This window comes from Castor canadensis, chromosome X, assembly GCF_047511655.1.
Source record: "Castor canadensis chromosome X, mCasCan1.hap1v2, whole genome shotgun sequence".
NCBI classification, from domain to species: Eukaryota; Metazoa; Chordata; class Mammalia; order Rodentia; family Castoridae; genus Castor; species Castor canadensis.
Genome location: NC_133405.1, coordinates 20,969,862 through 20,997,197, shown reverse-complemented (window position 1 = coordinate 20,997,197; position 27,336 = coordinate 20,969,862). Strand labels below are relative to the sequence as shown.

Here is a 27,336-nt window from a genome sequence, read left to right as displayed (position 1 = left end):
CCTTCTTCCGAAAGCTACGTGCTGTTAGGGACATCGGATTTCCTAGGTGTGATAATGGTACTGAAAGTAAGTAGGAGGATGTCACTACTCTTAAAAGACGCGTGCAGTGCAGAGGTGAAATGTCACGATGCCTGTAATTTTCAAATGATGCAGTTAACAGTCGCACACATTCAGACAGAAAAAGATAGTATCGCAATAGCCTACAGTTGTGAGGAATAGACACGTTTAATTTTGTGTATTTGCAAAATGTCATAATCAAAACGCCTTATAAAATAGCGTCTGGACGCTAAGAAAATGAACTCAACTTCTTTCTCTGCCCTTGTCCCGGGTGGGACAAATCATTGAGTAGGCAGGGCTCAAATACAGAGGGATCTGGACGGGAAGAGCAGTGGGTAGCGCTGGGCTGCAGCCGCCACAGCCCGGGGCAAGGGACGCAGGCCAGGAAGGGCCTCAGGAACCTCGGGACAGGTGGGCAGTGAGGCGCGTTGCGCTGCGGAGATGCTGTTTAGAGTGCCCGCCTAGGGACAGGCGGGAGGGGCTGCTGTCCTGGTGGCTCCCAGAGACCCGGGCCCTAGTAGGACTTGGGATTGACTAGCAAGGAAAGCCGCGGATCACGGGAGCGGAGCCGCGCTCGTAGCCGCCTGCCGCGGCCCTGGGTCCGCACGCTCCGGGAGGGGAAGCCGGAGTTGCACCCTGCGCGCGGGATAGTGGAGAGCCCTGTGCGGGCGCCGGAAACAACGACAACGACAACAACAAATACAACCAGGTGCCCAAAGCAAGCGGCAACAGTGAAACAGGCACTCGGGCCGGCGCACACATAGGAAATCAGCATGCGAAAATAAAACCACGGATTTCGCCTTGCTTAGCGCCAGAGTTTCTTGGGCTACTTAACTCTCGCATGCATTTTACTGTGACATTGCTGTAGAGCTGATGGAAAAACCTTAAACTGAATTTCTTTGCAAGGGCGATCTTGAAGACGCGAGCGTTGCCTTTCCTGGTGTCTTCGGAGTTTTTTTTTTTTTGGGGGGGGGAGCGAAAGGGCAGGCCAGCAGAGTCTTCCAGGATCAGGATCAGCAAAGCTGTTTTGAGAAGTGAATCCCCTAAAAATCAAAATTTTTCTTTTTAGAAAAGGTTTTAGCACGGCTGATACCGTGTACGATTTCAGTGGGCGCGAAAACCCGTGATTCTGACCTGCAATTTCACTCTTAACGTCTTTAAAACTCTTCTTGGACAGGGCTGCAAGTTTGCCAGGCTGTCAGACGTGACTGAACAAGCTTCTCAATCCTCAGATAGATCATTTATAAAGCTCCGGTGTCCTGGGGTGAAAGGTTTTCTTTGGGCTTTTAAGGCTGGGCTTGGTGGGTAAAATTTGCCTGGGTTGCCACACGTAAGCATTTATTCCCCTACCTAGATTCAGAAGTTTCCAGCGCTGGAAGATGAAAAGGTAAATTCGTGGCATGTCCTCTAAAGAAAAATGGGAACAGCTTTCTTTATTAAACTCCCTTTGCTACATCAGCAAATTAGAAAGCCAGTTGAATATCGATGAATTTTTTGAGGGTGAGTAATGTGACTGCAGGCCCGAGAAAACGAGGGAGGGCAGGCTGAAGTATTTACTCAATGAACAATCTTCACATATTTTTCAAATATGATGTCTTAAGGCTTTTCTTAAGACCTCGGAAGCAAACCCTGATTCTGCAAATGGCTTCCCACTTATTAGGCCTTTCCCAATTTGAGAAAACTCACAGGACAAAATTATCCTCAAAAAGTGGCCAGAAATTCACCCTGACTGCAAGGGCACACAGCTCACCAGCCAGGGTGTTAAGGAACTGGAGACAAAATGCATCTATCTTCTGGTTTGTTTTTTTCCACTTCTGAAATACTGTTTTAGAGCTGGTATTTTTAGAAAAACAGCACTTAAAAAAATTTTCCTCCATGTCACATTCAGAAATTACCTTGATAACTAATTATAGTCAGCCAAGGAGGAGGGTTTAACAGTAGTTTTGAAGGGACTTTAGGCACAGTTGAGAAAGATAAGTTAGCTCTAGAAGAGAAATTATTCAACTAGGTGGCTATACTTGCTTAACAAGGTATGTGGGATGATTTTGGGCAAGTGTTTTTTGGAAAATGATTGTGAATGTGTCTTTGCAAGTAGATATTAGGGAACCAAGTTGAATTGAAACTTGTTTTTTATTTTTTTTAATTACAAAGAAAATTTCTAAAAATTGCCATTTTTCAATTTTAAATAGAAATGTTTTTTCTGACTATGTGTTTCATGAAGGCCTTGAGATAGAGAATGGAGCCTTTCCCCATGTTGTAAATAATCAGAAGTCTTCAGAGAGATAAAATCAGGATAGAGTTACAGATTTAACAGAAAGAAAACAACTTAGAATGGTGTTATGTGTTATTTGTAAAGGCTTGTGTGTTTTTTTCCAGAGTTCAAGCAAAGGCTAGTAGTGACTAGTAACTTTAAAACAATGCCTGCCCTCCTCTCAGATTAAACCAAAACTTGCCCTTTGGTGATTTTTATTTTACTTTATAAAATTAGTTAGATAAAAAATAGTTCTTTGGTCTGCAAAAAAATAATTCTTTAAAAAATTTAGAACTTTAGGGAAATTTTTTCAAATCTTGACTTCTCTCACCACCATGATCTCATCAGAAAAACGTAGACTGAATTAGTACATTTTTCCTTTCTGCCAAAGAGGAGCTTAGTAAGTCATTGATGGCTGTGTCTTTTGATCTTAAGATCTCTTTTCCGTTCTCAAAGAACTCAGAATCACTGCCTTCAATGCTGCTGGGATTTCTTCTTTAAACAAGGCATGTTTTTCTTGCTGGGTGTGTACTATTAGTCTTAATTACTACTGGATTTCTGCCCGTTAAATCAGAGTGTTTCAGATGACAGAAATGATCAGATCTTTGCACAAAGGAGGGCCACTATGAAGGGGTGTAGGGTGGCCTTCATCTCTCTTGATACTGTGCTGGCCCTATACTGTGACTGTCCTATCAGTGGGCATGACTTGCTCTCCTGTCTGTGTGAACTGATGGAGCAAAATATAATGACAGGGGTTTACATAAAAATGATGGCGATCATTTTCTAACTTTGCACTTCTAGCATTTTCCTGGAGTCTCACCTAATTACAGAAAAGAGAAAAGAAAACGAAACTCCAATATATATCAATGTCAACACGTCAAATGTAACGGTGTTGGGTTAGGCTGCAGTGCATTTGGACAGTTGGCTAATCTATTTGTATAAAAAACTTGAAAACACCCTACCAGACAAATTCAAAGTGACCAGTCCCAAGAGGTCCTGAGGTCCTGTAAAACAAACAAACAAACAAAAACACAGAGCTTTGAAGCAGAATGACATCACTTTCAGGTTCTTGCTATGTAAAGGCAAAAAGTATTTTAGTGGCTAGAGAGAAGAGGTGGGAACAGGGAATTGAAGGCTGCTGAAGGAGGTTATCTTTGTTTCAAACCAAGATGCACCTATGTGTTTTCCAAAGCATGACATACTTTGTTGCAAAAGAGGAGAGAAAGTCACTGTGTATAACTGAAACATTTCCTTCAGGAGCTGCCCTTGACACAACCATCCAGAATTCACTTGATGTTCTTGTTCTTGTCCCAAAACATAAGAAGTGTTTGTATTTTTAAAAAATGAGACTTAACTAGTAGTAGAGTTTCTAGGTCTGATGGAAAATGTCACTTACAATAATTCTTTTTTTTTTTCTCACAGTGCTGAGGATGGAACCCAGGGCCTTGTGTGTGCAAGGCAAGCATTCTGCTCCTGAGCTACATCCTCAGCCCTTAAAATAACTCCTGAGTTTAGGGTTGGGTGGGAGTTCACAGTTGTTAATAACCAGAGTAAACCCGTCCACTGGCATGAAAAAGAAAATAGGGATTGGAACCCAGTTTTTAATTTCGGCATTTGCCCTAAACCCAGGTCTCAACAGCTCAGAGTTGTCAGGAATACCTAGGCCATAGGCCGAGAAGAGTGAAAACAAGAGTGAGAGGCAGGGTGAGGCTAGCTCAATAAGAGAGAAAGAATTGAAAGAAGAAAAAGGAGGGAAAAGCCCAAGTCTTTCTATCCCAGTATCTAACTAAAAAATAGATTAATAACTATTAAAAATAGTTATCTATCCCATAACTAAAAAGCTTAGCTCCAGAATGTGGCATTCAAACCCCTCTCCATCCCAGCTCCAATCTGCTGCTCTGATTTTACCTTCCACCTTCTAGCAATACCTTCTTCATACTTCCAAGCAGAGAGATCAGTTCCTTCCAGTTCCTCATCCTTCAAGGCCCTGTTCCAATGCCACCTCCTCCTGGAAGCCTTCTCAGATGGCCTCAGAGCTGGGGTGAACTGCTTCAATTCTGTCTTGTCCCAACATTTAATGGAGCTAGTTCTGCAGAGACTGTTCTTCCTAGCAGATAGGAAACTTGTAGTGTGGGTAGTTGTGTCTGATGGTGGTCATGACATATTTGTCAAATGGATGCATATATGAGAAGGGAAAAGAGGGGTTGAAGGGAATGACACCAGTGTGTTTTGTGGGTGTTAAATGTGACAACTAACACCCTCAGCAGGTGGCTTCAGTGCCCTTGGTGGGGACTGAAGGGTGTTTAGCCCAGGTCTAACATGTGAGCTTAACAGAAGTCTATCTGGGACTGACATTTGGAACATATCCTCTGGAATAATATGGAATTAATTTGCTTTTAAATGAGCTGCTCAGTATATAAAGATTTTCCTGAAAAACCCTCACTATCATTTTGTACTTTTAAGGTTCAAGCTGAACCTTGAAGGGAAAATGGAATTTGGATGAAATGGGGAAAACAGCATTTTTAGGGGCCCAGTGGTGGAGAAGAGCTGAAAGGAGGTAGACCTAGCTGGCCACAGGATTTCTTTTGGGAAATGAGCTGGAGACTGAGCTAAACGAATCGGGTGAGGTCAGATTAGGGAGAGGAGCTGGAAGTGCACAGAGGAGTTTGGATGTTAGTTGTTGGATGGGGTGGAGGTTTTAAGGCCCCTGTATGATGAAAACAGTACTTTCAATAGATTTACTTGGCGTAAATGCTAACCATATGAACTAGGAATGATGCAACCCCCCCCCACCTGTTTCACTAATTGGAATGTCCTAGTCTCCATAACACACAGGACTGAATTTTCTTATTTGGGAAGAGAAAGAGTAGAAAGATTCTACTTACTGTAGGCTGACTGTGTTTCAGGAGATGTGCTAGAATTAATCCCCACCTCCAGCTATTTTCTCCCTCCTCCCTTCCCTTCTCCCCAGCTCCTCCCCTCCCTCTTTCATACATCTGGACAAGGGCCCACCAAGAGCCCTGACTAGGATGAAGCTCTACCACTTGAGCCACACCTCCCGTCCATTTTGCTCTGGTTATTTTGGAGATGGGTTATTTTGGAGATATTCTAGAGAACTATTTGACTGGGCTAGCCTGGAACTGCAGTCCTCCTGATCTCAGCCTCTCAAGTAAGCTAAGATTAGAGGCATGAGCCACCAGCATCTGGCTTAAAGTATGTTTTAATATACAACTAAATATCAGGCAAAATAAAATTGACAAAAAAAATCCAGAAACTTATCATCATGTGCTCGTTTGGTGGAGACGGGGAATGAAAATACACATTTTCTGGATTGAGCCTAACCATTTTATGCTGGTTGGTGACGGAGCTTCCAAATGGACAGTGTTCTTTTTTACGGGCAGTTTGAAAAAATTGTCATTAAATATTTTCATGACGTTAAAACAACATTGGCGGTAACTCGGGTAACCTAGATAGTCCCTGTACTTACCATAACTCAAACGTCACCACTCCTTTTGAGCTCAGGTTCATCTTCAGCAGTAAAGTGTGATTTCTCCACCTGAGTGGAGCGAAAATTAAGCGGATGAAATACGAAATAAAAATGAGAATTAATTTGTAATTTGAACCATAAAAGCACAAGATTTTTGGAGAGATTATTTTATTTTGGTTGTAGACTATAAATTATTCTAGGGAGTTGGTGTAGGAATGACATGGAGGCTTACTTTTGGGTCAATTTGTTCCTAACTTGACCCACTATTGGCAGGGAGGAGGGCTGGAATTTCTCTGACCCTGAAGAAACAGGCCTCACTGTCATCTCCACTCTCCCCTTACTGGGTTTCATTTGTGCTTTGTCATGCAAATGCAACTTAGAAAATAGAAGGAATATTCTGTGGGCATCACTTGGAAAATAAACTTTTAATGATGTGTGTGTGTGTGTGTGTGTGAGAGAGAGAGAGAGAGAAACAGAGAGAGAGATTAAGAGAATTCTTGATAGAAAAAAATAGGTATTTGGCTAAAAGTAAAAAAAAATTTTTTTTGGTGGTACTGGGGCTCGAACTCAGGACCTACATCTTGAGCCACTCCCCCAGCCCTTTTTTGTGAAGAGTTTTTTTTGAGATGGGGTCTTGAGAATTATTTGCCCAGGCTGGTTTCAAACCTCAATCTTCCTGATCTCTGCTTCCTGAGTAGCTAGGAAAAAGTCAAAAATTTTAAAGTAACTTTAAAAAGTGAATACATTAAAGTGGTGTTTATATAATAAGGTGTGTATGACAAAGTTAAAACAAGTTGACAATAACTTGGGCAACTGCAATATTCCTCCTAGGAACTGTAGAATATAAGTGTCTTTGCACGGTATGTTTGTAGACAGCTGGAAGGATTTATTTATGTTCCTTTTACATTTGAAAACTAGTATTAGCATTTGCTTCTCTGGCTCAGACCAATTCCCTTTTGGCTGTCAGAGGACATCAGGAGTAAATGCTGACAAAGCCACGTAGCAAAGGGCAAGCCTGTTTCTTCCCTTCTGGAAACAGCACTCTTCTGCAATCCGGCCACCTGCCCATGCCGAGTTAGCCCCTCTCGGCTCCTGGCGTTTAATAATTCTGTGAACTGCTTTGATTTCAGGCACTACGCTTTAGGTAAGCCACATGAACTTCACCAGTGGCCCAATTAAATGGCTGTGAACTGGATAAGGACAAAGCAAAGAACTGAAATAGCAAGCAGCGTGTGGGGGAGGAGTGTGGTGTTACTAGTCATGTAAGTCACTCAGCAAAGTCCCTGTCTCTGTCCTTAGATATTGCCTAATAATAGCAAATATATAGTACATAATATGTAATCATACATACACATAAATACACATACACACATATGTCAGAGTATCTGAAGGGGATTAGTTCCAGGCTCCCACCCCTGTTGATAGCATAATTCTGCTCAAGGCCTTACATAAAATGGCAATTTACCCAAACACATCTTCCCACATACTTTAAGCCACCTCCAGATTACTTGTAATTTCTAGTTCAATGTAAATGATGTGGAAGCAGTTGTTATACTGTATTGCTTAGGGAGTGATGAATAGAAAAAAGTCTGTATGTGCTCAGTATAGACACAATATTTTTTGTATACTGGGAATTGGATTCAGGGTCTTGTGCCTGCTAAGTAAAAGCTCTGCTGCTTGAGCCAGGCCTCCAGTCCCAGATGCAATTTTTTTTCCAATAGTTTTGATCCATGGTTGGTGGAATTCAAGGATGCAGAACTCACAGATATGGAGGGCAGATTGTTCTCAACAGGAACTCCCACCTTTCTACATGACCTTGAATTACCTTCGAGGATTGTCAGCTTGATCTGAATGACATTGCATTAGAGGATGGTTTTGTTTTTTGTTCTTGTGATGCAAGGGATAGCATCCAGGACCTTGCGCATACTAGGCAAGTACTGTACCACTGAGCTATAACCCAGTTCCTACAAGGGAACTGTTGAGATTATCTTATCACTAATATGGGTAAAATTAGAAACAGCCTTAGAGCCTCTACCCAGTATCACGTTTATATTGATTTATGTTTCTATTTCGTACTTTTTTCTTTTGGCTTTCAATGTCTTTACCATTGTCTTCTCAGAAAACTAAATAGAAGCTTCCTGTGGGAATAAGTTTCCTATGGGATTTTCACCAGTCAGTCCTGTGACCTGCAGTTTGTAGAATTTACTTTTCCCAAAGAAGGAAAATATAATTGATCGAGGCAAAGATGCAGCAGCGGCACAGCATGTGTTTTTCTACCCAGCCAGTGTCTTGCCATATGTATTTACACGAATAAATTGAAGAATTCTGTATTTACATAAATACACAAGTCAGTTGAAGAATGTATTTGTGGAGTTTGCCCCTGTGATCTGATTGAAGGTGTGGCAAAAGCCTGTACAATGGTCCCGAGGGAGCCCTGCCTCCTGGTATTACCACCCTTGTGTATCCCCTCCCCTATTGTGCAAGAAGGACCTAGAAACTGCTCTAACAAATAGAATATGGCAGAAGTGATGGGATGTCACTTCCAAGGTTGGGTTACAAAAACTGTGGATTTCAGCCAGGGGTCCTCTGTCATCCCTTCCCTTTCCCTTCTCTCTCTTCAGCACCTACCATGTCATGAGAACACCTGGGACAGCCTCTGGAGAAGGCTACAAGAGAGAGACTCAGGTCTCCTAACAGTCACTTGTGAGAGCTCCAAGAAGGATTTGAAATGAGTGCAGCCCACAGCTTGACTGCTGTTCATCAGAGACCCTGAGCTAAGCCTTGCCCAGATTTCTGACCCATGGAACCTGGGAGACAATAAAGGCTTGTTGTTTGGAGGTAATTTGTTATTCGGCAATAGATAACTAATACAGAACGTTTTGTAATTGTGTAACCAACATGAGTTTGGAGGCTAAAACCTGACCTCATTTATTTTCTGCTGAAAAAGTAGAGAATCACAGGACTGAAAGTCTTCTCTTTTTTGGAGAATAAACAACTGTAATTACAATTTAAACAGGATATTGTAGAGATCCGTCATAGGGATTAACACTAATTAGAACTAACAGATGTTTTGCGAAAGCCAACCTTCTCTTTACAATAAACACTCGTCCCTTGATAATATATTTCTTATGAACATGTGTGTGTGTGTGTGTGTGTATGTGTGTGTGTGTGTGTGAACAGCACTCTGTTTAATTTAATGTTTGACCAGGTTTTCATTATTGGTGGAGGAATAGACGAGTAGGAGTATTTATATGCACCTCAAAATTGGTTATATATTAAAATTAGGGATGAAAGACTTTTTGCTCTTAACATTTAGTATACTTTGCACAGGTTTTTAAAAATTATCTGACTTTCTACCTGCAGGCTACAAGAACACTTTCCCCCATGGTGCTGGGGTTGGAACCCAGGGCCTTGTACGTGCTCAGGGAGACGGTCTACCAGTGAGCTATATCCCCAGCCCAAGGAAAAAATTTGAACATTACTTTGAGTCTCCTTTTATGGATGAAAAATCTCATTATGGCTCCAATTTTTAAATATTTGACAAGCAATTATCATAACAAATGGTTTTAGACATTTTTGGCTTTCGCAGAGATTGAAAGGTGAAAATCCTCCCTTATGATGGCAGCAGCAAAGCATTTCTTATTATTATCGCAAATATGAACAGTATGTGATAGATTTTTATAAATCATGTCACCTTAAAAATTAACTGAGCATTAACCACAATAAAGGAGGAAAACATTCTTTTGGAGTGGTGTTGCAAAAGGCAGTTAAATTAGTCAATTAAAATGCATTTTTTTTTCTTAACATGTTTTGACTTTCCCATCTTCAGAATGATTCCTTTGTTTATGGATTCTTAGGCCCTTCCTTTTTTATGATTTTATTAGTTGTACAGGGGGATACATTGTGATATTGCCATGTGTGCTTAGAATATATCTTAATGGATTTGCCCCCTCCATCTTTCTCCCTCTTCCTCCCTCCCCTGCTTCTTAGAGCAATTTCAACAGGTTTCATTCTTCTATTTTCATATATGGATACAAAATACATCCACCCTATTCACTCTCATTTCCCCTTTCCTTGTGCCCACCCACCTCCCACTGGTACCCACCTCCAGAGAGGACTCATTTTTCCCTCCTGCCCTTCATTTTTTAAAATCACATGTATATTGATAGTCCAAGGGGGTTTCACCTTGGTACTTCAGGTCTGTGTAGATCACGCTTTAATCAAATTTGACCCCTCTCCCCCATTACTTACTCACTCTCTATCATCGTGCTCCCCTAATATTCAACAGCTTACAGCACAGTACATTATGTTACATTCGTATATAGATGGGTGGTTTCACTATTTTTTAGTAAACTTAGTCAAACTGGATTGAGAACCTCCTGGATACCTTCACCAAGTACTATGTAAGAGAAACACAAAATAAACAAATAGGAGACAGACTGTCTCAGGCACAAGAAGCCCACAATTGAGTTAAGATCAAACAAGTACCTGAAATGGTTGAAGAATGCTTTTATGTAGTGAAAATATGTCCACGTCCATGAGTACAGGTGACTTGAATTCTGAAAAATTATGTCTAGTTATACTGGGATGTCAACTGCTGCAAAGTATGATTCCTGACCACAGTGTCTTCACACGATTGCTTTTGCTGTTTCCTTTGCCTAGAATGTCCTTCCCCTCCATCTTCACCTGATGAAATTCTACCTTTCATTTAAGGTCTAGCACTGGAAAGTACAGCCCACCCAGCCCTTCTCCCTGGCAATCCATTTGTCATACTTCCCCTTCTATCTCTGGTCACTTCTCTTCTATTGTCTTTAATGTCTGTTTTTCTCCTACCCTTTTCATAATGATACCTTGAGGATTGAGTGTTTGGCAATTCTGATTCTGTGGTCATTGCCTGCAGTCATGTGGTCCCCTGTGGCATAAACTCCTAATAACACTCCTAACCCATATCTCAAGCTGATTCCTGGATGTATCCACTTGGACGACACGATCACCTCAAACTTAAATGCACAACCTACATGCAACTTCACCCTTATGCTGTACCTTCACCCTAATTTCCTTATTTAAATCTATCAGGGCTCTAAATTGTGACATCTTTTTCATGTTGATTTCTTCTTCTCCTTCTTCTTCTTTGTCTCCTCCTCCTTCTCTTTCTTTCTCCTTCTTCTTCTTTCTTCTTCTTCCTCTTCCTCTTGACCACAGTGTCTTCACACAGTGTCTTCTCCTTCTTCCTCCTTCCTTCCTTCCTTCCTTCCTTCCTTTTACATACATCAGTCAAACAGATCAGAGCTTACCTTCAGTCTTCTGTCCTTCATGAAGCCTATCTTCTTTGCTCTAGAGTCTGGAGCTTTCCACCCTCCAGATTCACATGCTCTATTCAATTTATCTCTTAGTTGTCAGTGGGGGCTTACATAGACATTCAAGTGTTTCGTGCAGGCTAAGATGAATACAGTCCTGTTGCTCTTCACTTGAAAGGTTTCTCATTTTTTTTCTCTTCCTACATTTCAACACCTTTCCTCATCTGCTCTTGTCTCTCTTCAACTAGGGTAGAGCAATTACCCCTAAATGTCCTCCCTGGCACAGTGTACCCAGTTTCAATGCTTATGCTTGCAGAGAATGTTCTCTTTCCTCTTCTCTGCTTAGATGAATCTTCCTCATCTTCTAAGAGCAGGGTCATTACCTAACTCTACCAGAAAATCTTCCCATCCTCATGGAAGATTCTCGTCCCTGAAAGGGGTGTTGAGTATAAGGTAAAGTGAACTCGGGCCCTAGGTAAACCTGGATTTGGGTCCCAGTGATGTCATGTACTAACTGTAAAGCTCAGTTTCTCTGAACTTCAGTTTGCTTATCTATGAAACAGGGAAAATAATTCTTACCTTATAGAGTTGTCATGAGGATTAAATAAGATCATGGAAATGAAGGCTCTGGCACATGGTCACTACCATTATTGCCATGAATGACTTGGGTCTCTTCCAAGGCTGATACTCTCTGCACAACTCTAGGAGGTTCACTCTGAAGGTTGCCCCTTGCAGTTGTGAAATGTTCAACTCCGCACACTGTGACCTCAATTTGCACCCAGCAGGTCTAATGTGTCTAGAATTGATTGGTTGTCAGGTTGCTAACATGTGTTTCAGTGTTCACTAACCTCTTAGGTTTCTGAGGAGAGATCGGGGTAGGGCAGTTCTACCTACCATGAACTGCTGTTTCTCTGGCCCCATTGCTTACCGCCATCATCTGTCCTTCTACCCAGCCGCCATTGTACTTGGCCTACACCACTTGTACTTTTTCCAATGGCCTCAGCCCAGGTTCTCATGTCCTTGCATGGGCTCATTCTCTGGGCTGGAACAGTACCTGTAGCCTCTAGCTAGCACTCTTTACCCCTGTCCCCATTAGAATGTGCTATTCTTGTTCACCATCGCATCTCCAGCACCTAACATAGTGCTTGGCACATAGGACAATTGTAAGAAATGTCACATGAGTACACTGTTTCCAGGGATTATTACCTGGTTTTCCTCATTAAGGGACAGGGGATATTTAAATGAACCACTTCCTTCAACTATATGTCTGCATTTCTGTTGTCTACTAGTCTACCAAAGCACTTTGCCTATGTTAACATGTGCAAATATTATGCTAAATCATTGTCTCTTTCTTAAAAACATTACTTTTTATTGACAAGTAAAATTGTACATATTTATGGTACACAACCTGATGCTTCGAAACAGTTATGTGGCCCTGGATGACTTTGTTATTCACTCTGTTCCTCAGTTTCTTTGTTAGATGGGTATGATAACAGTATTGCTCTCATAGGGTCATGGTAAGATTAAATGAGATGCTTCTACTATCTGGAATGTTTTCTTTCCAGAGCATTCCAGGACAGGGTCCTTCTTCACATCAAAGGCTTACTTCAAATGATAAGTCCTCAAAGGCCTTTCTTGACAACTCTGGTCCCTTCTCTAGTTTCCCTCATGTCACCTTGGTTTAAGTTCTCCATAGCATTTGTCATGATCTGAATTTATCTTTGCTTACTTATTATCTGTTTATAAGTTGTGAGACCTCAGTTTCTCTGAATCCCATTCTGCTCACTTCCATATTCTCAGTGCCTAGAATCATATAGAGCATGGAGTGACACTGAATAATAAATATTTGTTCAACAGTTCACTTTTATTACTCCAAGCTTTTGAGAAAGCTAATGGACAGCTAAAACTTCTGTGAAAATTTTCTAATTGATCATATATGTTGGCGGAAGGGGGACCTCCTTTCAAAGTCCCATCAGCACGTGACTAAAGTATGTGATCCAGCTTATTAGTCACAGAAACCTACCATCTCGCTGGGTGGGATGTGATGCAGGAGTCTTAGAACTGCTAGTGGTTAAAAAGTCACTAGCTCAACCTAAGCTTCCCATCTTGAAAGGTGGTACAGCTGTAGAGCAAACTAAGAAGGCTTGCAGGTAAGAACTAAGCCAGTGGTGCAGAGAATAAGTAAAATGGGAATCCAGGTGGAGAGAATCCGTTAGAAAGGCTTTCTCAGAGGAACTTAAAGATAAGTCATCCTAGAGAGAAGAGACCAGGTACTAATGTTCGCAAAACCACTTAGAAAAAAAGCTATAATGTGTTTATTAAATAAAAATGACCAACTGATTCTTATGCCATCACAATTTTATTTTTCTTTAAAAAGATACAAAAATATTGAAAATGTAATTAGAAGTTACCATGAATTGCCCTTCCTCAAAAGCGCTCCTAGAGGACCATAAGGGGACTTATTTGTCTGATACTAGAAAACACTACATACTAATTCTACAAACAGAATCTTCAGAAGACTCCAGACCCGGGGGTCACATAGGTTCAATCAGATCATCCGAGTGAAGACACCAATCCTCAGAAATACCAGCAAAGTAAGATGGCTGCACAGGACAGGCCTCCAGGGCCTCTTCTTGGTGGCATGGGGTCTGGGTGTTGGGCCCTTCGTTGAATACACAAGGTGGACAGTGGCAGTTGGGCCTTCGGCTGAACTGTGACAAGCTAAACACCTCATAGCGGGTCTCACCATTCTGGGCCACAGCTGCACTCTCACTGGCTATTTTCATGGAGTAGGGCTTAGAGAGCCATGGGGACCGTTTCGGGGCGGCACAGGACACCGGGATCACATACTTAGGTGATGTGCCCTTAGAAGCATAGTGTATCTCAGAGCTGTAAATAACTATGTCTTCAGAGATGGCCTTGACTCTGATGCCACAGTCGGTAACTCGGTAGGTGAACTGGTAGAAGTGTGGCTGAACATGGTTGACAGGGCAACCCAGGCCCAAGTGTAGCTCATAAAAGTGTACATAAACATCATTGTTCAACATGAAGGGGTGTACTGTGACCATGAACCAATCTGTAGAGCACAGCACAGTCATTGGATTTTGTCCAGAACAAGCTGAAAACATGGAGATGAAGACCACCCCTCCTACCAACTCAAAAACTTTCATCCTTGCAGTCGTCCAGGTAACAACCCACAGGAAACAGGAAGGTGTCCAGTGAGGATTTCTAGAGCACACAAAAACACAAGAGATGAGACTTATTGCCTATTGGAAGTTCGAATATGATTTTTTTTTAAAGCAAAAGGCTGTCCTTAAAACATTAAGAAGAGAGAAATAAATTTTAATTTCATTGTAGGCACTCACAGTTTTAGGGTTGACTACAATGGCTTCTTTTGCCGTGTGTGTGTGTGTGTGTGTGTGTGTGTGTGTGTGTGTGTGTGTGTGTGTGTGTTAGTTACTGGGGATGGAACCCAGGGCCTCACTCATGCTAGGCAAGCACTCTATGCCTGAGCTGTATTAACAGCCTCCTTAAGTGGCTTTACTATGCTGTTCTGGTATAAAACACATACCTTCTCTTGTGTGCAGAGTGAGAATCTGCACTGATCAGGAGTGGTATCTCATTGCTTGTAACCCCAATGTGAAACCAAAAAAACCAGGTTTTTCGTGTGTGTCGAACATTAAGTAAAGGGAAAGGCGATAGTTTAATTGGAGCAGCCAATGCGCTCTCTTTAAGGATTACAATGTCCTCACATAGATCACTCTAAGGAACCCTCCTTGTTGCCTTCTTTGTAAGCAACAAATTTGATTTAAAAAAAAAACGTAAGAAGAAATTATTGTTTATTCCTGCCAACAACATATTGAAATTTTGCTGAGCGGGTCACTTGAAAGTGATCAAATGAATGCTGCATGAGTCCCAGCAGAAGCATCATAAGTCATTATGACCAAAAGATTCCCTACACTCATTGGGACATCGTGTAAAATAGCAAAATTGCAGAAATGTAAAAATATGCTGCTTTTTAGTGGCATATATTAAAATGTCACGTGACATTTCCATACGTGCATATAATGTACTTTGATAATTTTCACCCCTCTACTACTCTTTCCTATTCCCCCTGGGATCCCCCTCCTTCCCTTACCATCTCCCTAGTGGTTCCCCTTTCATTTTCATGACCTTGGTTGTTTGGTTAGTTTCCCCCTAGCTTTCACATATGAGAGAGAACATGTGCTACTTGTCTTTGTGAGACTGGCTTATTTCACTTAACAGGATAACCTCCAGTTTCACCCATTTTCCAGAAAATGACATAATTTCTTAATGGCTGAGTAAAAATCCACTCTGTCTATATAGCACGTTTTCTTTATCCATCCATCAGCTGACAGGCACCTAGGCTGACTCCACAGTCTGGTATGCATAGAGCTGCTATGCTGACTTTCCATTCCCTCAGGAGTGGTACAGTAGGATCAGTGGGAGTTCTATTTTTAATTTTTTTTTTTTGGTGAGACTGGGATTTGAATTCAGAGTTTTGCACTTGCAAAGCAGGCATTCTACCACTTGAGCGACACCTCCAGTCCATTTTGCTGTGGTTATTTTGGAGACGGGGGTCTTGCAAACTATTTGCCCTGACTAGCCTTGAACTGAGATCCTCTTGAACTCAGCCTCCCAAGTAGCTAGGATTATGGGTGTGAGCCACAAGTGCCTGGCTTATTTTTAATTTTTTTTTAGGAACCTCTGTACTGATTTCTACAGTGGCTGCACTTATTTAACTTCCCATCATCAGTAGATAAGAATTTTTTTTCCCACATCCTTACCAGCATTTGTTATTGTTTGTTTTCTTGGTGATAGCCATTCTGACTGGGGTGAAATCTCAATGTAGAAAAACAAACTGGTTTTTAATTTTATATTTTTCAATGCATATTGCACATGAAAACTACTTAAAAGTCTTATATTAAAGAAAGGGAGTAACTATTAGGTTTACACTTCACGTATCAATTCACAAACTATGTCCTAAAATTGATGCTTCAGATTTTTCTTTTATATTCATTAACCATTTGTTTCTTTTCTTTTCGAGTTGGAAGCTCTGTGACCACTTCCTAGTCCTGTTGTGCTTTTGGTCTGAAAGAGCAGCAGGCAGATGAGTAGGCAGAAAAAAGTGAAACTAAGATGAAGTGTCTAAAGCATGCTATTGGAAGGAGGTAACAAGAAGGATGGGAGGAAGGATGGAGAAAGGGAGAGAGGGAGAACACCAACTATTGTCCAACTCAGCTTTCATTTTTAAAAGTGAAAATGAGAGAAATCAAGTAGAAAAACTTGGAAGGAAATGTACATGTATACATGGACGGATTCACTTTTCCCCCTGCTGAGAAAACACCTGAATGAATGCTTTCATTCTCAGACTTATTATTTATTAAGTACCTACTATGTGAATGGAACTGGGCTACACAGCACCGGAGACTTTTCCTTCCTCCCCTTCTCCCCAGCTGCATAAACGCAGCTCTTTCTCTTCCTTTGCTATTGATGACTTTGCTGCATTCTTTGAAGGAAACCATGGCACAGGGGCCCACTGGAAAAGTGCACTGGCCTGGACAAAAAGCTTGGTTTCTGATTCATACTGCTCACCCTATCTCTCTTTCTTTCATTAATGACTCTCAGGGGTGTTGGGGTGTAAAGAGAAGCCAAAGGGGTCTGCCGGACTCTTTCCTTTCCTCTTTGTTCATTCTGAAATGTCACTTCTGGGGCTGTATTTTTTTTTTCACAAAACAAAATTAGAAGCAGCAGCACAACACACACACACACACACACACACACACACACACACTATCTCCTTACCTCCCCCACCCACAAGACAAGACAAAGCAACTACACTACACGAAGAAGAAGTCAGTTCTGATGCTGTGGTCCTAGATGACTCACCAGTTAAGTAAACAAAATTCTTGCTCCAGAATGATGCATGATTTACTGAGGTTCCTTTGGGAAGCTGAGGAATCAACCCCATGACCACCACGCTATTGTCTTGGTCCAAAGGAGACCATCTTTTCCTAGGCATGATTTAGGAATGGCTTTCTCTCCTTCCCTCCCTTTCTCCTTCCCTTCCTTCTCCCCTTCTTCTTTCCTTAACACCATCTCACAACCTGGGCCTCTGTGCCCTGAACAAAACTTTCCTCGTTAAGTAGTTCTTAGAATTGGCCAAGGAAACACTTCTTTCTTTCCATTTTTGCTTTTGAACCCCCCAGAATGAGACTCAAGATTAAGGCTGTTCTTGTCCAGGAGTTAAACCACCCATTTCCTTTCTCTCTTTCCTTCCTATACTCCTCCCACTCATGGATACTCCAAATAGAGTTATAAACTTCCTAGATTCCCTGGGAAACAAGACAGTCGATCCTGGAGCAGTCATTTTCAACTTCCTCCTTGCTCCACACTCAGATCTTGAATCACGTTACACTGAGTCAGTCTGAAGGAAGGGGTTCAGTGACATCACTGAGTTTGGGGGATTATTTAATACCATCTCCAACTTGCACAAGACACAATCTGATTCCTCTGGTGTTCTTAAAGCCAGGAACAAATTGCCATGTGACAGGAGCAATAAGTGAAGGTATGTGTGTGACAATATACCTCTGAGCTCAGAAAAAGTTCTAAAAGGAAGTTGGTGGAACCCATGTTTAAGGCTGTATGACTCTGGGGTGAGAGGTGAGGAGCAGAGCAAGACGTGCTTGTGAATGAGCTTGCTAAGGCTGAACTCAATGCCTCATTTTGGGACTGGCTCTCTCCCTTTTGCTGAGTACAGGTCATCAAAGTAGGGCAACCTCCCTTTCACTGCTGCTTGCCATTCCCAGAGAAGGGGAGGGGTGTGTGTGTGTGTGTGTGTGTGTGTGATGAGTTTGTGTTGAGGGATGGTTATAAGTCACTCATAACTCAGTGTGAAATCTCCACTTCAGCTGACTTTCTGACACCTAGCTGAGGTGTGCTGGCATAACAGGATCTGGAGAAGGGAGGGAGAAGGTGGGCTGTGGTTACAGGGGCCAGAGAGAGGCCAAGGGTCAAAGAAGACTGAGGGGCTAAGCTAGAGGTGGGAGGTGGAGGGTTGGTCGAGGGGTACCAAAGTGAAGGTATTTTTAGTACAGCCCTAGTTTGGGCTGTGCACGGCAGGCTGGGAGCTGTGGATAGAGTTCCAGTTAAAAGTCTGCAGAAATCTTCAGAGCTGAGGGGGAAGTTGGAAACTCACCTTGTAAGTACTGTCCAGCTTCTTGCTGAGGTGGCTGGGTAGTTAGAAAGCAGGTCTGAGGGTTTGCAGTACCAGAGCCCCATTTGGACTCGATTGCGAATTCTCCCTGCAGTGAGCTGAGATGCATTTGTCTAGCCAAGCAGGGCTCAACTCTGGGTACATACCGTCCTGAGTTCAGCTATAGAGAGGCTGGGCAGCCCCAGAGCTGCTCATAGCACCTGGATGCAAAGTGCTGGCTCTCTTGGCAGCTAGGGTACAAGTAGCTTTCTGTTTTTCTAAATGTGGCTTATGCATATACATTCCTGTTAGCTCCTTAACAGTATTCTCCTCCTCTTTCTCAAGAACTCAGTAATAAGCTTAACTCTTAATAAATCCTTTACATTAAAAAATAATGAGGTGTTTCATTTTGGGAATATGAACTGTTTCTCCCCCCCCCCCGTAATCAAAGCTACTGTTTTAATTAGGTTCAGAAGAATGCAAGGGCATATGTTTCAGAGATACCTACGTCAGTCTCCAAGAATGATAAAATTAGATTAGGAAAGGAGACAGAGGTCATGTGAGACCAACACAGCCCGCTTTTTCTTCTTATAAACAAGAATGGAATGGATTGGCCTAAGCAAACAAATAAACAAGAAGCAAAGAAGAAGCAGGAGCTGCCACTTAACTCGCTATTATTAATTTAAATGCTGTTTATGAAGTTCAGAAATGCCTTTTTAAATTGACAAATAATTGTATATATAGTCGTCCCTCCATATCAATGGGGATTGGGTTCCTGAAACTCTGAGGATACCAAATCCCTCTGCAGCTCAAGTCTGTTATACAACATGACATATAACCTACACACCCTCCTGTAGGCCTTAAATCATCTGTAGATTACTTATAATATTGGATGCAATGTAAATGCTATGGAAATCGTTTTTATGCTGGACTGTTTAAGGAATTATTATAAGACAAAAGTCCATACACATTCAGTACACATGAAATATTTTTTGCCCAAATATTTGCAATCTGTGAATGTGAAACCTGTGGATACAGAGGGCCAAGTTCATTTATGGGGAACAATGCGATGTTCTGATATATGTATACATTGTGGGATGATTAGATCAAACTTTTTTTTTTGGCGGCACTGGGGTTTGAACTCAGGGCCTTATGCTTGCTAGGTAGGCACTTTTGAGCCGCTCGGTCAGCCCAGATCAAACTATTTAATCTACACATCAGCTTACATTTCTCTAAAAGTTGAGAATGGAGCAGTGGTTATCAGAGACCTGGGATGAGGAAAGAAGATGGGGAAAGGGGAGACGTTGATCAGAGGGAACAGAATTTCAGGTAGGCAGGACAAGTCAGTTTCTGAGCTCTGTTGCACAGCTCAGTGTTTCCAGCTAACACTAATGTGCTGCACATTTGAAAATTGCTAAACGAGTAGATTCAAAATGTTCTCACCATGAACCCCATTTCTTAATGTCTCACAAGGAAGAGATTGAATATTGGTCTAAACACAGAGCGTTTTTAATCTCAGGAAGAAAAGACTCTTTTTAAAACTGAAGTCCCAATCAGTTTTGTGGTGTTAGCGAACAAAGTGTGAAGTCTAATCCCCTTGACAGCAGACAGGACTTTTGTCTCCTCATCTCCTCTAATGTCGTTAGAGAAACATATGAACTCTTTGCGTGGAGAATCCGGGAAGGAATTAGCTAAATATTTCCACATCTGGTTTTGAAACACTTTGGAGAAAGAACTCACTCCATAGGCTCCTGGAACCTTTTTGGTCGGCAGTTAATTATTTTGAAAATTCAGTATACTCAGGACAGTATAGTTATCATTTGTATATTGTTTTCCCAGAATCTTGTTGTCAAAACAAAGGGAAACAGAGGGGAAAAGGAGACTCCAAAACAGCCTGTGATTATCTCAGGGAAATATAACTGTCAGAACTTTGATGTACAGCACACTTTGCTCATTTTCTTGCAGTTGATTTGAAGAAAAATGAATTCGCGTCAGAATAAAGATTCCTTTACGAAACAAGAATGGAAAAAAGAATCTGAAAACTTTGTGAACTGTCTGCTTTAGAAATTCAAGTAGTCACAGTCTAACTTCAAAAACTGAGATTCCTTCATAGCCCACTTTTAAAGAATTTCTTGGTTCACTGCTCTCACAAAGTGAGGACTGTGATTAATACTAATGGTATTAAAGGTACATTAAAGTGAGTTAGAAATTAAATAACTGCTTTTGTAGGATTTGCATTCATTTTAAAGGCTCTGGGACCGGTTCTGTTTTCCATGGTGCTAAAGGAACCACACATTATTCATCATTTTGCATGAAAGAAGAATTATGATCTGTTAATTCTTAACAAGTCCATTCTCTCAGCAGAGGAAAACACCTTGACTGAATCCTAAAAATGACTCCATTAAAATTCAACTAAAAAACAGCCGTTACTTTTTTTCTGATTCTAAAAGTAACTGCAGGAAAATTAGGAGATATAGAAAAGAAAAATTGAAACTACCCACCCCCTCCCGTCTCCAAATCACCATTGTTAAATTTTTGTTTTATATACTTCTAATTTTGTGGGGGAAAGGCACATGTACTCAAAGTCAAAGTCATTTCTGGAAAAAAAAAAGTCAAGGCTTTTTGAAAGCTGTTTTTAATTTTTGGCGTTGAATTTGAAAGCAATCAAAGTATTATTTTTGTTTGGGCCATCTGGTTTTATTCTTATAATCTGTTAAGCTATCAAGCATAGTTTAAATGTCATGGTTCATCTCATATACAAATAAAGGTTTCGAAATAAATAAGAGTCCAAGCTTCTTGTAAGAGAGAGAAATTTTCGGTGGGTCACAAATTTGGTTACTAAAAGGTAAGTGAGCAGTACAATGTGAGATCAAACCACAGTAAGGGCTACACAACAAGGGTAAACCAGGCCCTGGTTGAACACAATATTTTAAAATAAATACAGAAAGCATACTTTAGGGGAAATTGAAAATCTCAGGTCATGGGACTGCCTTCCCTTTCATGCAGAGAAACTGAGTTACTTTAATTTTAAAGTTGAACAAAAGGATGCATTTCATAATTTCCATAAAATGTAAGGAAAATCCCAAATGCATGCCCTTAATTCAGTTTATGTTTTAATTTAATCATTTATTTGAGTTTGATTTGTTTCAGAAAACTACACCGTTTGCCACAAAGCCCCAGAGTCCCTTCTCATTTGAAAAGACAAGGTAGGTTTGTGTCTGTGCAATGCTTTCAAACCCACAGCAGCCCCAGCCACATTTTTAACCCATTAGTAGTCTCTGAAAATCTTCCCAAACCAAATACAGGCCTGTTTGCCTGAGATGATTTCAGGAGGCAGAGGGTTGGATCAGATGCTCCTTCCATGTGTATACTTTCTGACTGAGGCCTTTTACCATCTCTTGGCTCTTGAGAGGTAGGAAAGGCTCAGAAAAGGCTCCTTTGATAGGAAGGCTGTCAGTTGTTTTTAGAGAGCCTATAATTTGGAGGCATGTGTGTATATTGCAGAAGGCAAAGATGCATTGCTCTGTGGTTGGAACATTGTGTGATGAGCAAATCTCAATCTCTCCCCCCCACCCCGCCCACACATGACAAGGAAAGCCTCAAATCTGGTTCCTTAGTTGCCCTGCCCTGTCCCCCATTCCTTAATTCTAGAGCTGTAAATTCCTTAAGGAACTAAGTGTTGGTCTACATACATTGATCTGATCTGATATGTAATAAGTAATCAGTAAATATTTTCTGAAGGGAAGATGGAAAGAATTGATGAATGGCTATCAGAAATCTGCTTATGGACTATCCCTATTCTTTACTTATTTTCCAAACTCTCAGTTGAAGGCTAGGAGTCATGGGAAGACTTTCTAGGTTGAGAGTAAAGGGCCCTAGTAAGGGCCCCTGCTTGTCCACTTGTCACCTGGTTGTCTGCTGGGCTTGCTGATGCCAGGGGCTCTGCACCTACCTAGCCCAATGGTTCCATTGCCATGTCAATTAACTCTTAGCCAGCTACTCCGAATGGAGTCAACACTCTTTATATTCCTCTATCCATCTCCTGCACTCCCTGTGATAAGTTGACAAGTTAACTTCTAAAGAGAAGACAAGGTGGAACTCTTTCCTAGTTTGGCTTTTACATGGGAGGAAAGAAGAAATTCTCAAGCCCAACCAGACCAAGTATAGGAGGCTGAGAGACAGAACATAATCACAACATTGAGCTTCAGGGCCACAAGGTACTGAAGAATGATGGGTGTCTATAAGGGGCTTGTTGGAGTCACCAGGTTTACCCAGGAAAATGGACATAGCTCCTAAAGTTGTCCCAGGCACAAACTACAAGGAGGAATCTAAATCACACGCTCACCCTAGATCCAAGTCCCGAGGTATAGAAATCAGAACACACCAGCAGTCCTGGGAAGTCAGAGGCAAGGTGGGGTAAGTCTCCCCCATCCCAGGTTGAACCATGGCTCACTCTGGCCTGAGTTCTCTCTGCCAACTCCAGACTAGGAGAGTGATCAGGCCAACTTCAGGTTTTGTTTCAGCATTCCCCATCCTGAAGGCTCCCAAATGTTGGTCCCATGTCCACATGTGATAGAGTATTTCACTGGTAAATATCACTATCCACTTCTCTCACTGTGCTTTTCATATAACAAAGATTTGACTTGGGGTGTGATAGCTCCTTATCTCAGCAATATCAAAATACTTGGGACTGAGTGTTTGGCACCTTTTTCCTGCAATTAGTATTTGGTTAAAATATATGCACATGTAAGTACACATATGTAATAGGTTGAACTTGTGTTCATCGCGTGCATGTTACAATACAGAATTATTAAGTATAAATATATAATATACATGTTAAAATAAAAATATAAGCTCCTCTATTATATATGACAATATATACATATATGATATATAATACCATTCTTTCTCTTTTTTTGGTGAGACTGAGGTTTGAACTCAGGGCTTTGTGCTTGCAAAGTTGGTGCTCTATCACTTGAGCCACACCTCCAACCCTATAATTCTATTACATAAACAACAAAAGGGGAAGTTCTGTCCCTTTTGGAGATCTATATTCTCCTTAACAAAGAAAAGAAGATCTTTTCCTGAAATTTTTTCCCAAGGGCTAAGTCTTTAAATTTATAACACTTGGCTTTCTTGGCCGCCAGCATCCACCTGGGCCCCACCATGCTCCCCTTTGCATTTCCCTTCCCTAACTTTTAATAAGCTCCATTTACACCCACGTGTGCTGCCATGGATTCACAGACTCCTCCGCCACCACCACCGTGTGGTGAAACCAGCCAGAAGAAACAACATCCTTTGGAGAGATCATGTGTTCATGGGAAATGCTGCCATCATGATGAAACCACCATGTGTCCAGTGCCATCTTGCCACTCTCTGGAGTTCTAATGGCTCTGACAAGTGCTTATCTATCAACCAGGACAGATGTTCTTAAGTATTGGGGTCATTTTCTATTTTCCTTGTAAAAACTTCCTAACTGTTGTCTGCTGACACTTTACAACAATTTAAAGGTGTCAGTACATTCCCATTGGGACAAAGAATAGATGTAAGCCCAGCCAAGGAGTCATTTTTCAATAAATCTCTTTGTTGTTTCATTTGCCCAGAAAGGTTGCATTGGTAGTAACTTCTGATCTGTTTGATGTGTTACTTCCCTTCCTCTGTGGGCTAAATCTGACTTTCTGGGAGAGGCTACTCCTGGCTCTGAGGGACAAAACTGCCAAATTGGCAGAATCTTCAGAGACAACCGTTCGGAGAAACAGTTGAAAAGGGCATGACCCCTGAGCAGTGAGCATCCCCCAACTTCTTAGAGGAACAAATGGTGTTCAGCTACCTGAGACAGTTTGAAAGGACGGCACAGATGAGGGAACTTCTCCAGATCTAGATGGAGTCAATTATGCCAGACTTTGAAAAGTACCCAAAGCCAAGAGATTTTAAAAAGGAGCTCATAAACATGTACTCTAATATTTAAACCTTCTAGGCTTCTGGCAAAAGGCAAACATGTGTTTGACCAAGGCTTTCTGTTTAAGCAAAGGCAATATAATTTCAATGGTATCTAACTTCTCGTTAGGGACACTTCTTTCTGTACAGAACTGACCCACTGATGTTTATCCTCTAATTGAACTGGCACCTGCCCCCTGGTACCACCAATGTAGATATTACCCCAAACAATCAGTCCTTAACTGCCCACTACAGTGGCAGTCCAAACAGAGGGCCATCCAAAGGTCAAAAATAGCTATGGTATAGATACCTATAAAAAAATAACCGCGTGACTATCATTTTTCAAAACAGAAATTTAGATTATCTCTCCTGCTACACTTGGCAGGGCCCCTCTTCTGATGCTCCTAATGTTGTTTGGGTCATGCCTTCTAAACCAAATTTACCTCTTCCAGAATAAAAACGTTTAGGACCTAAATCATGAGATAACAGAGCTATTGTTATCTTCAGACTAACGAGATCTCCATGAACAATCTAGATCTCCAAGAGAAACCTTGACTGTGTTCGACAATAATTCAGACACCTTGTGTCCAAATGAGCTCCAAGGAGCGAAGTAGGAGAAACAATTTCCCCCTGCAGGTAGCCTCTGCTGCCCCTTGTCAGCTTGAAGCAGATTCAGAAGAAAAAGAGAACGCCAGCCCCTCAACAACCTCAAAGATTTTTTCAGGATCTTGTCTTTCAGGGGAAAACGAGACAGGCTAAAATTAGGGAAAGTTTGGGACTCAGAAAAATATTGCATTTCAGATTGACCATGCTTTGGCTCAGGGACCACCCTCACCTGGCCCAGGAACCACCCATACCCCTCTCCACTCATTGATTATTGGATGGGAATCACCTGGTTCTTCACTTCCCATAGATTAGCATAAATTTTAAAAGCACCCTGAAAAGAGAAGCATGCTCTCTCAGCCCCCAGATTCCACCTGGGCCCCACCATGCCCCCTTTGTATTTCTATTCCCTAACTTTTAATAAACTCCATTTACACCTCCCAAAACATCACTTGGTGGGTTGAATTGCCCTCACAAAAAGATATGTTGAAATCTTAACTTCTAAAACCTCATAATGTGACCTTATTTGGAAATAGGGTCGTTACAGAGGCAATAAAACTAACATGAGATTATTATGGTGGTCTCTAATCCAATATGACTAATGTTCTCATAAAAGGGGGAAATCTGGGCACAGACAGACAGGGACAGAAGAAAGATGACGTGAAGACCACAGGGAGAAGATGGCCATGTGACTGGAGTGACGCATTTTCTACCCAAGGAAAGCCAAGGATTGTTGACAAATACCAGAACTAGGTATCTGAGGCTCCCCTAGAGCCGTCAGAGAGCATATTCCTGCTGACACCTTGACTTTGGACTTTTAGCCTCCAGAAATGTGAGACAATCCATTTCTGTTGTTTCAAGTCACCCAGTTTGTGGTACTTTGTACCTTAGTCCTAGCAAGCTAACAGCAGATTGAGCACACACACACACATATCCCTTTCCTGAGACAAGAGTGCCTAACTATTAATGCTCTATTAATTCTATGCCTTGATCCAACCTTAAATTCCATTTGGAATTAAAAAGATAACGAGGCAACAAGAAATGAAGACCAAAAGAAAGGAGCCTTTCATAAGGGCTGGTCTTTGATGCCTACAGAAGAAACAGAATTAGGATAGGAGGTTTTAATGTAATATTGAAAAGACCTTCTGAACTCTAAAAGTTGCCCCCAAAATGGACAGAGAAAGCTGATGTGCAACTGAGTTCCTTTTGTTGCCTGCTGCTTGGCCACTTGTCAGGGTGCCTGGACAGAGAATTCCTGTCTTATGCATAAGGTTCTATCACAGAACCTTATTTATGTGTGTGTGCGTGCAAGTGTGTTGGACAGACAGGTATTTAGATAGATTAGCACATATATTTTGACACGTACATAGGAATGCACACACATACATACACCAAGCATGCTTACTCTACCACTTGAGCCATCCCCCCAGCTCCCGAGGTTATTTATGTAGGTCTTGTCTTGGAAGTCTTACATGTCACAGATGACCAAGAGACAGACAAGAGTACGTAACGCTGTCTAAGAGGGTCCTCACTCCCTAGCCAAGTTTTTATTGTGACTGCATGTATACTGCTGACAATTTCACCGGGAAGGTGTCAGGGGAGAAGGAAGGGTAGGTCACAACATACAGGAAAATACTCAGAATGGGGCACGTTGTCCAACTCTTAATGGGGGAGAGGCTGGAGATAGCCCTTCTAAGCAACATGGTCTCTGAAAGCCCCCACTGGGGGTCTCCTTTACAAACTGGAATGAAACGGTTGGGGCTCTGCTCTTTGGAACGACAGTCCACGGAGGTCCCACCACAGCTATGCGGCATGTGTTCCTAAGCATAAGTGCTTTCTAGTTAGTAGTGACCTTTGAAGTACCTTTATGCTTCTTTGTGATGGCTTAAGCAATTGCAGAATCCAGGGATTAAAAAAAATTTTTTTGAACATACATGTGTCATATATGGCACATCTCAAAAATATGGAATTTTTGCTTAATTTGGATATCTTTCATTTGCACAGTGATCTACTACACCAATAGAGTACATGCTTTTCTGATATCCCTCTTGATACTTATTTGGCGCTAAGGTTCCCAAATGCAGACATCACATATCAAAGCTGTGGAAATAGGGACCCAGAAGGGCAGAGTGCCTTGGCCAAGATCTAGGTTGGGTAAATGAATTTGGGCCTCAGGTGTTTCCACCAGCCTGCCCAGTTTCTCTCCCCCTTTATAGTGCATACACAATTAAAAGACATTATTAGGAGTTAATCATTGTGAAAGGAAAGGGAAGTCCTGAAGGAGCTTGGCCTATGGACCACTGCGCCAAGATACATGGGGAAACCTGCTTTAGTGTCTGATGGCTGAGTTACTTAGGAGAAGAGGCAAGGTTAATCTTCAAATTGAGCAAAACAAAGCACAGGAGCAACTTTTCACCACTGGGGGAAGCTGAGAGGGGCTCTGAGATGGCAGAAGGCATTGAGGGCAGGAGCGAGACTATCTAGACTA

General features: G+C 41.7%; 1 protein-coding gene and 1 long non-coding RNA gene across 3 annotated transcripts; one reads left to right on the top strand and one right to left on the bottom strand.

The window, feature by feature from the left end:
* Positions 1–1,048: 1,048 nt before the first annotated feature.
* LOC141419697 (uncharacterized) lies at positions 1,049–23,743 on the top strand. Of its 2 annotated transcripts, XR_012444316.1 has the most exons (4): positions 1,232–1,444; positions 8,417–8,633; positions 21,459–21,514; positions 23,553–23,743. It is a non-coding gene; the product is annotated as an uncharacterized lncRNA (long non-coding RNA). The 2 variants fall into 2 exon arrangements; XR_012444315.1 differs by lacking the exons at positions 21,459–21,514; positions 23,553–23,743 and having other exon boundaries at positions 1,049–1,444; positions 8,417–8,632.
* Plac1 (placenta enriched 1) lies at positions 13,446–14,313 on the bottom strand. Its single transcript, XM_020152320.2, has one exon. The coding sequence runs from the start codon at positions 14,260–14,262 to the stop codon at positions 13,627–13,629; it is 636 nt and encodes a 211-aa protein (XP_020007909.1). The 5' UTR covers positions 14,263–14,313; the 3' UTR covers positions 13,446–13,626.
* Positions 23,744–27,336: the final 3,593 nt, after the last annotated feature.

Bases quoted from the DNA above. Each gene is read 5' to 3' on its own strand.
- Plac1 (XM_020152320.2), bottom strand. From the start codon at position 14,262: ATGAAAGTTTTTGAGTTGGTAGGAGGGGTGGTCTTCATCTCCATGTTT.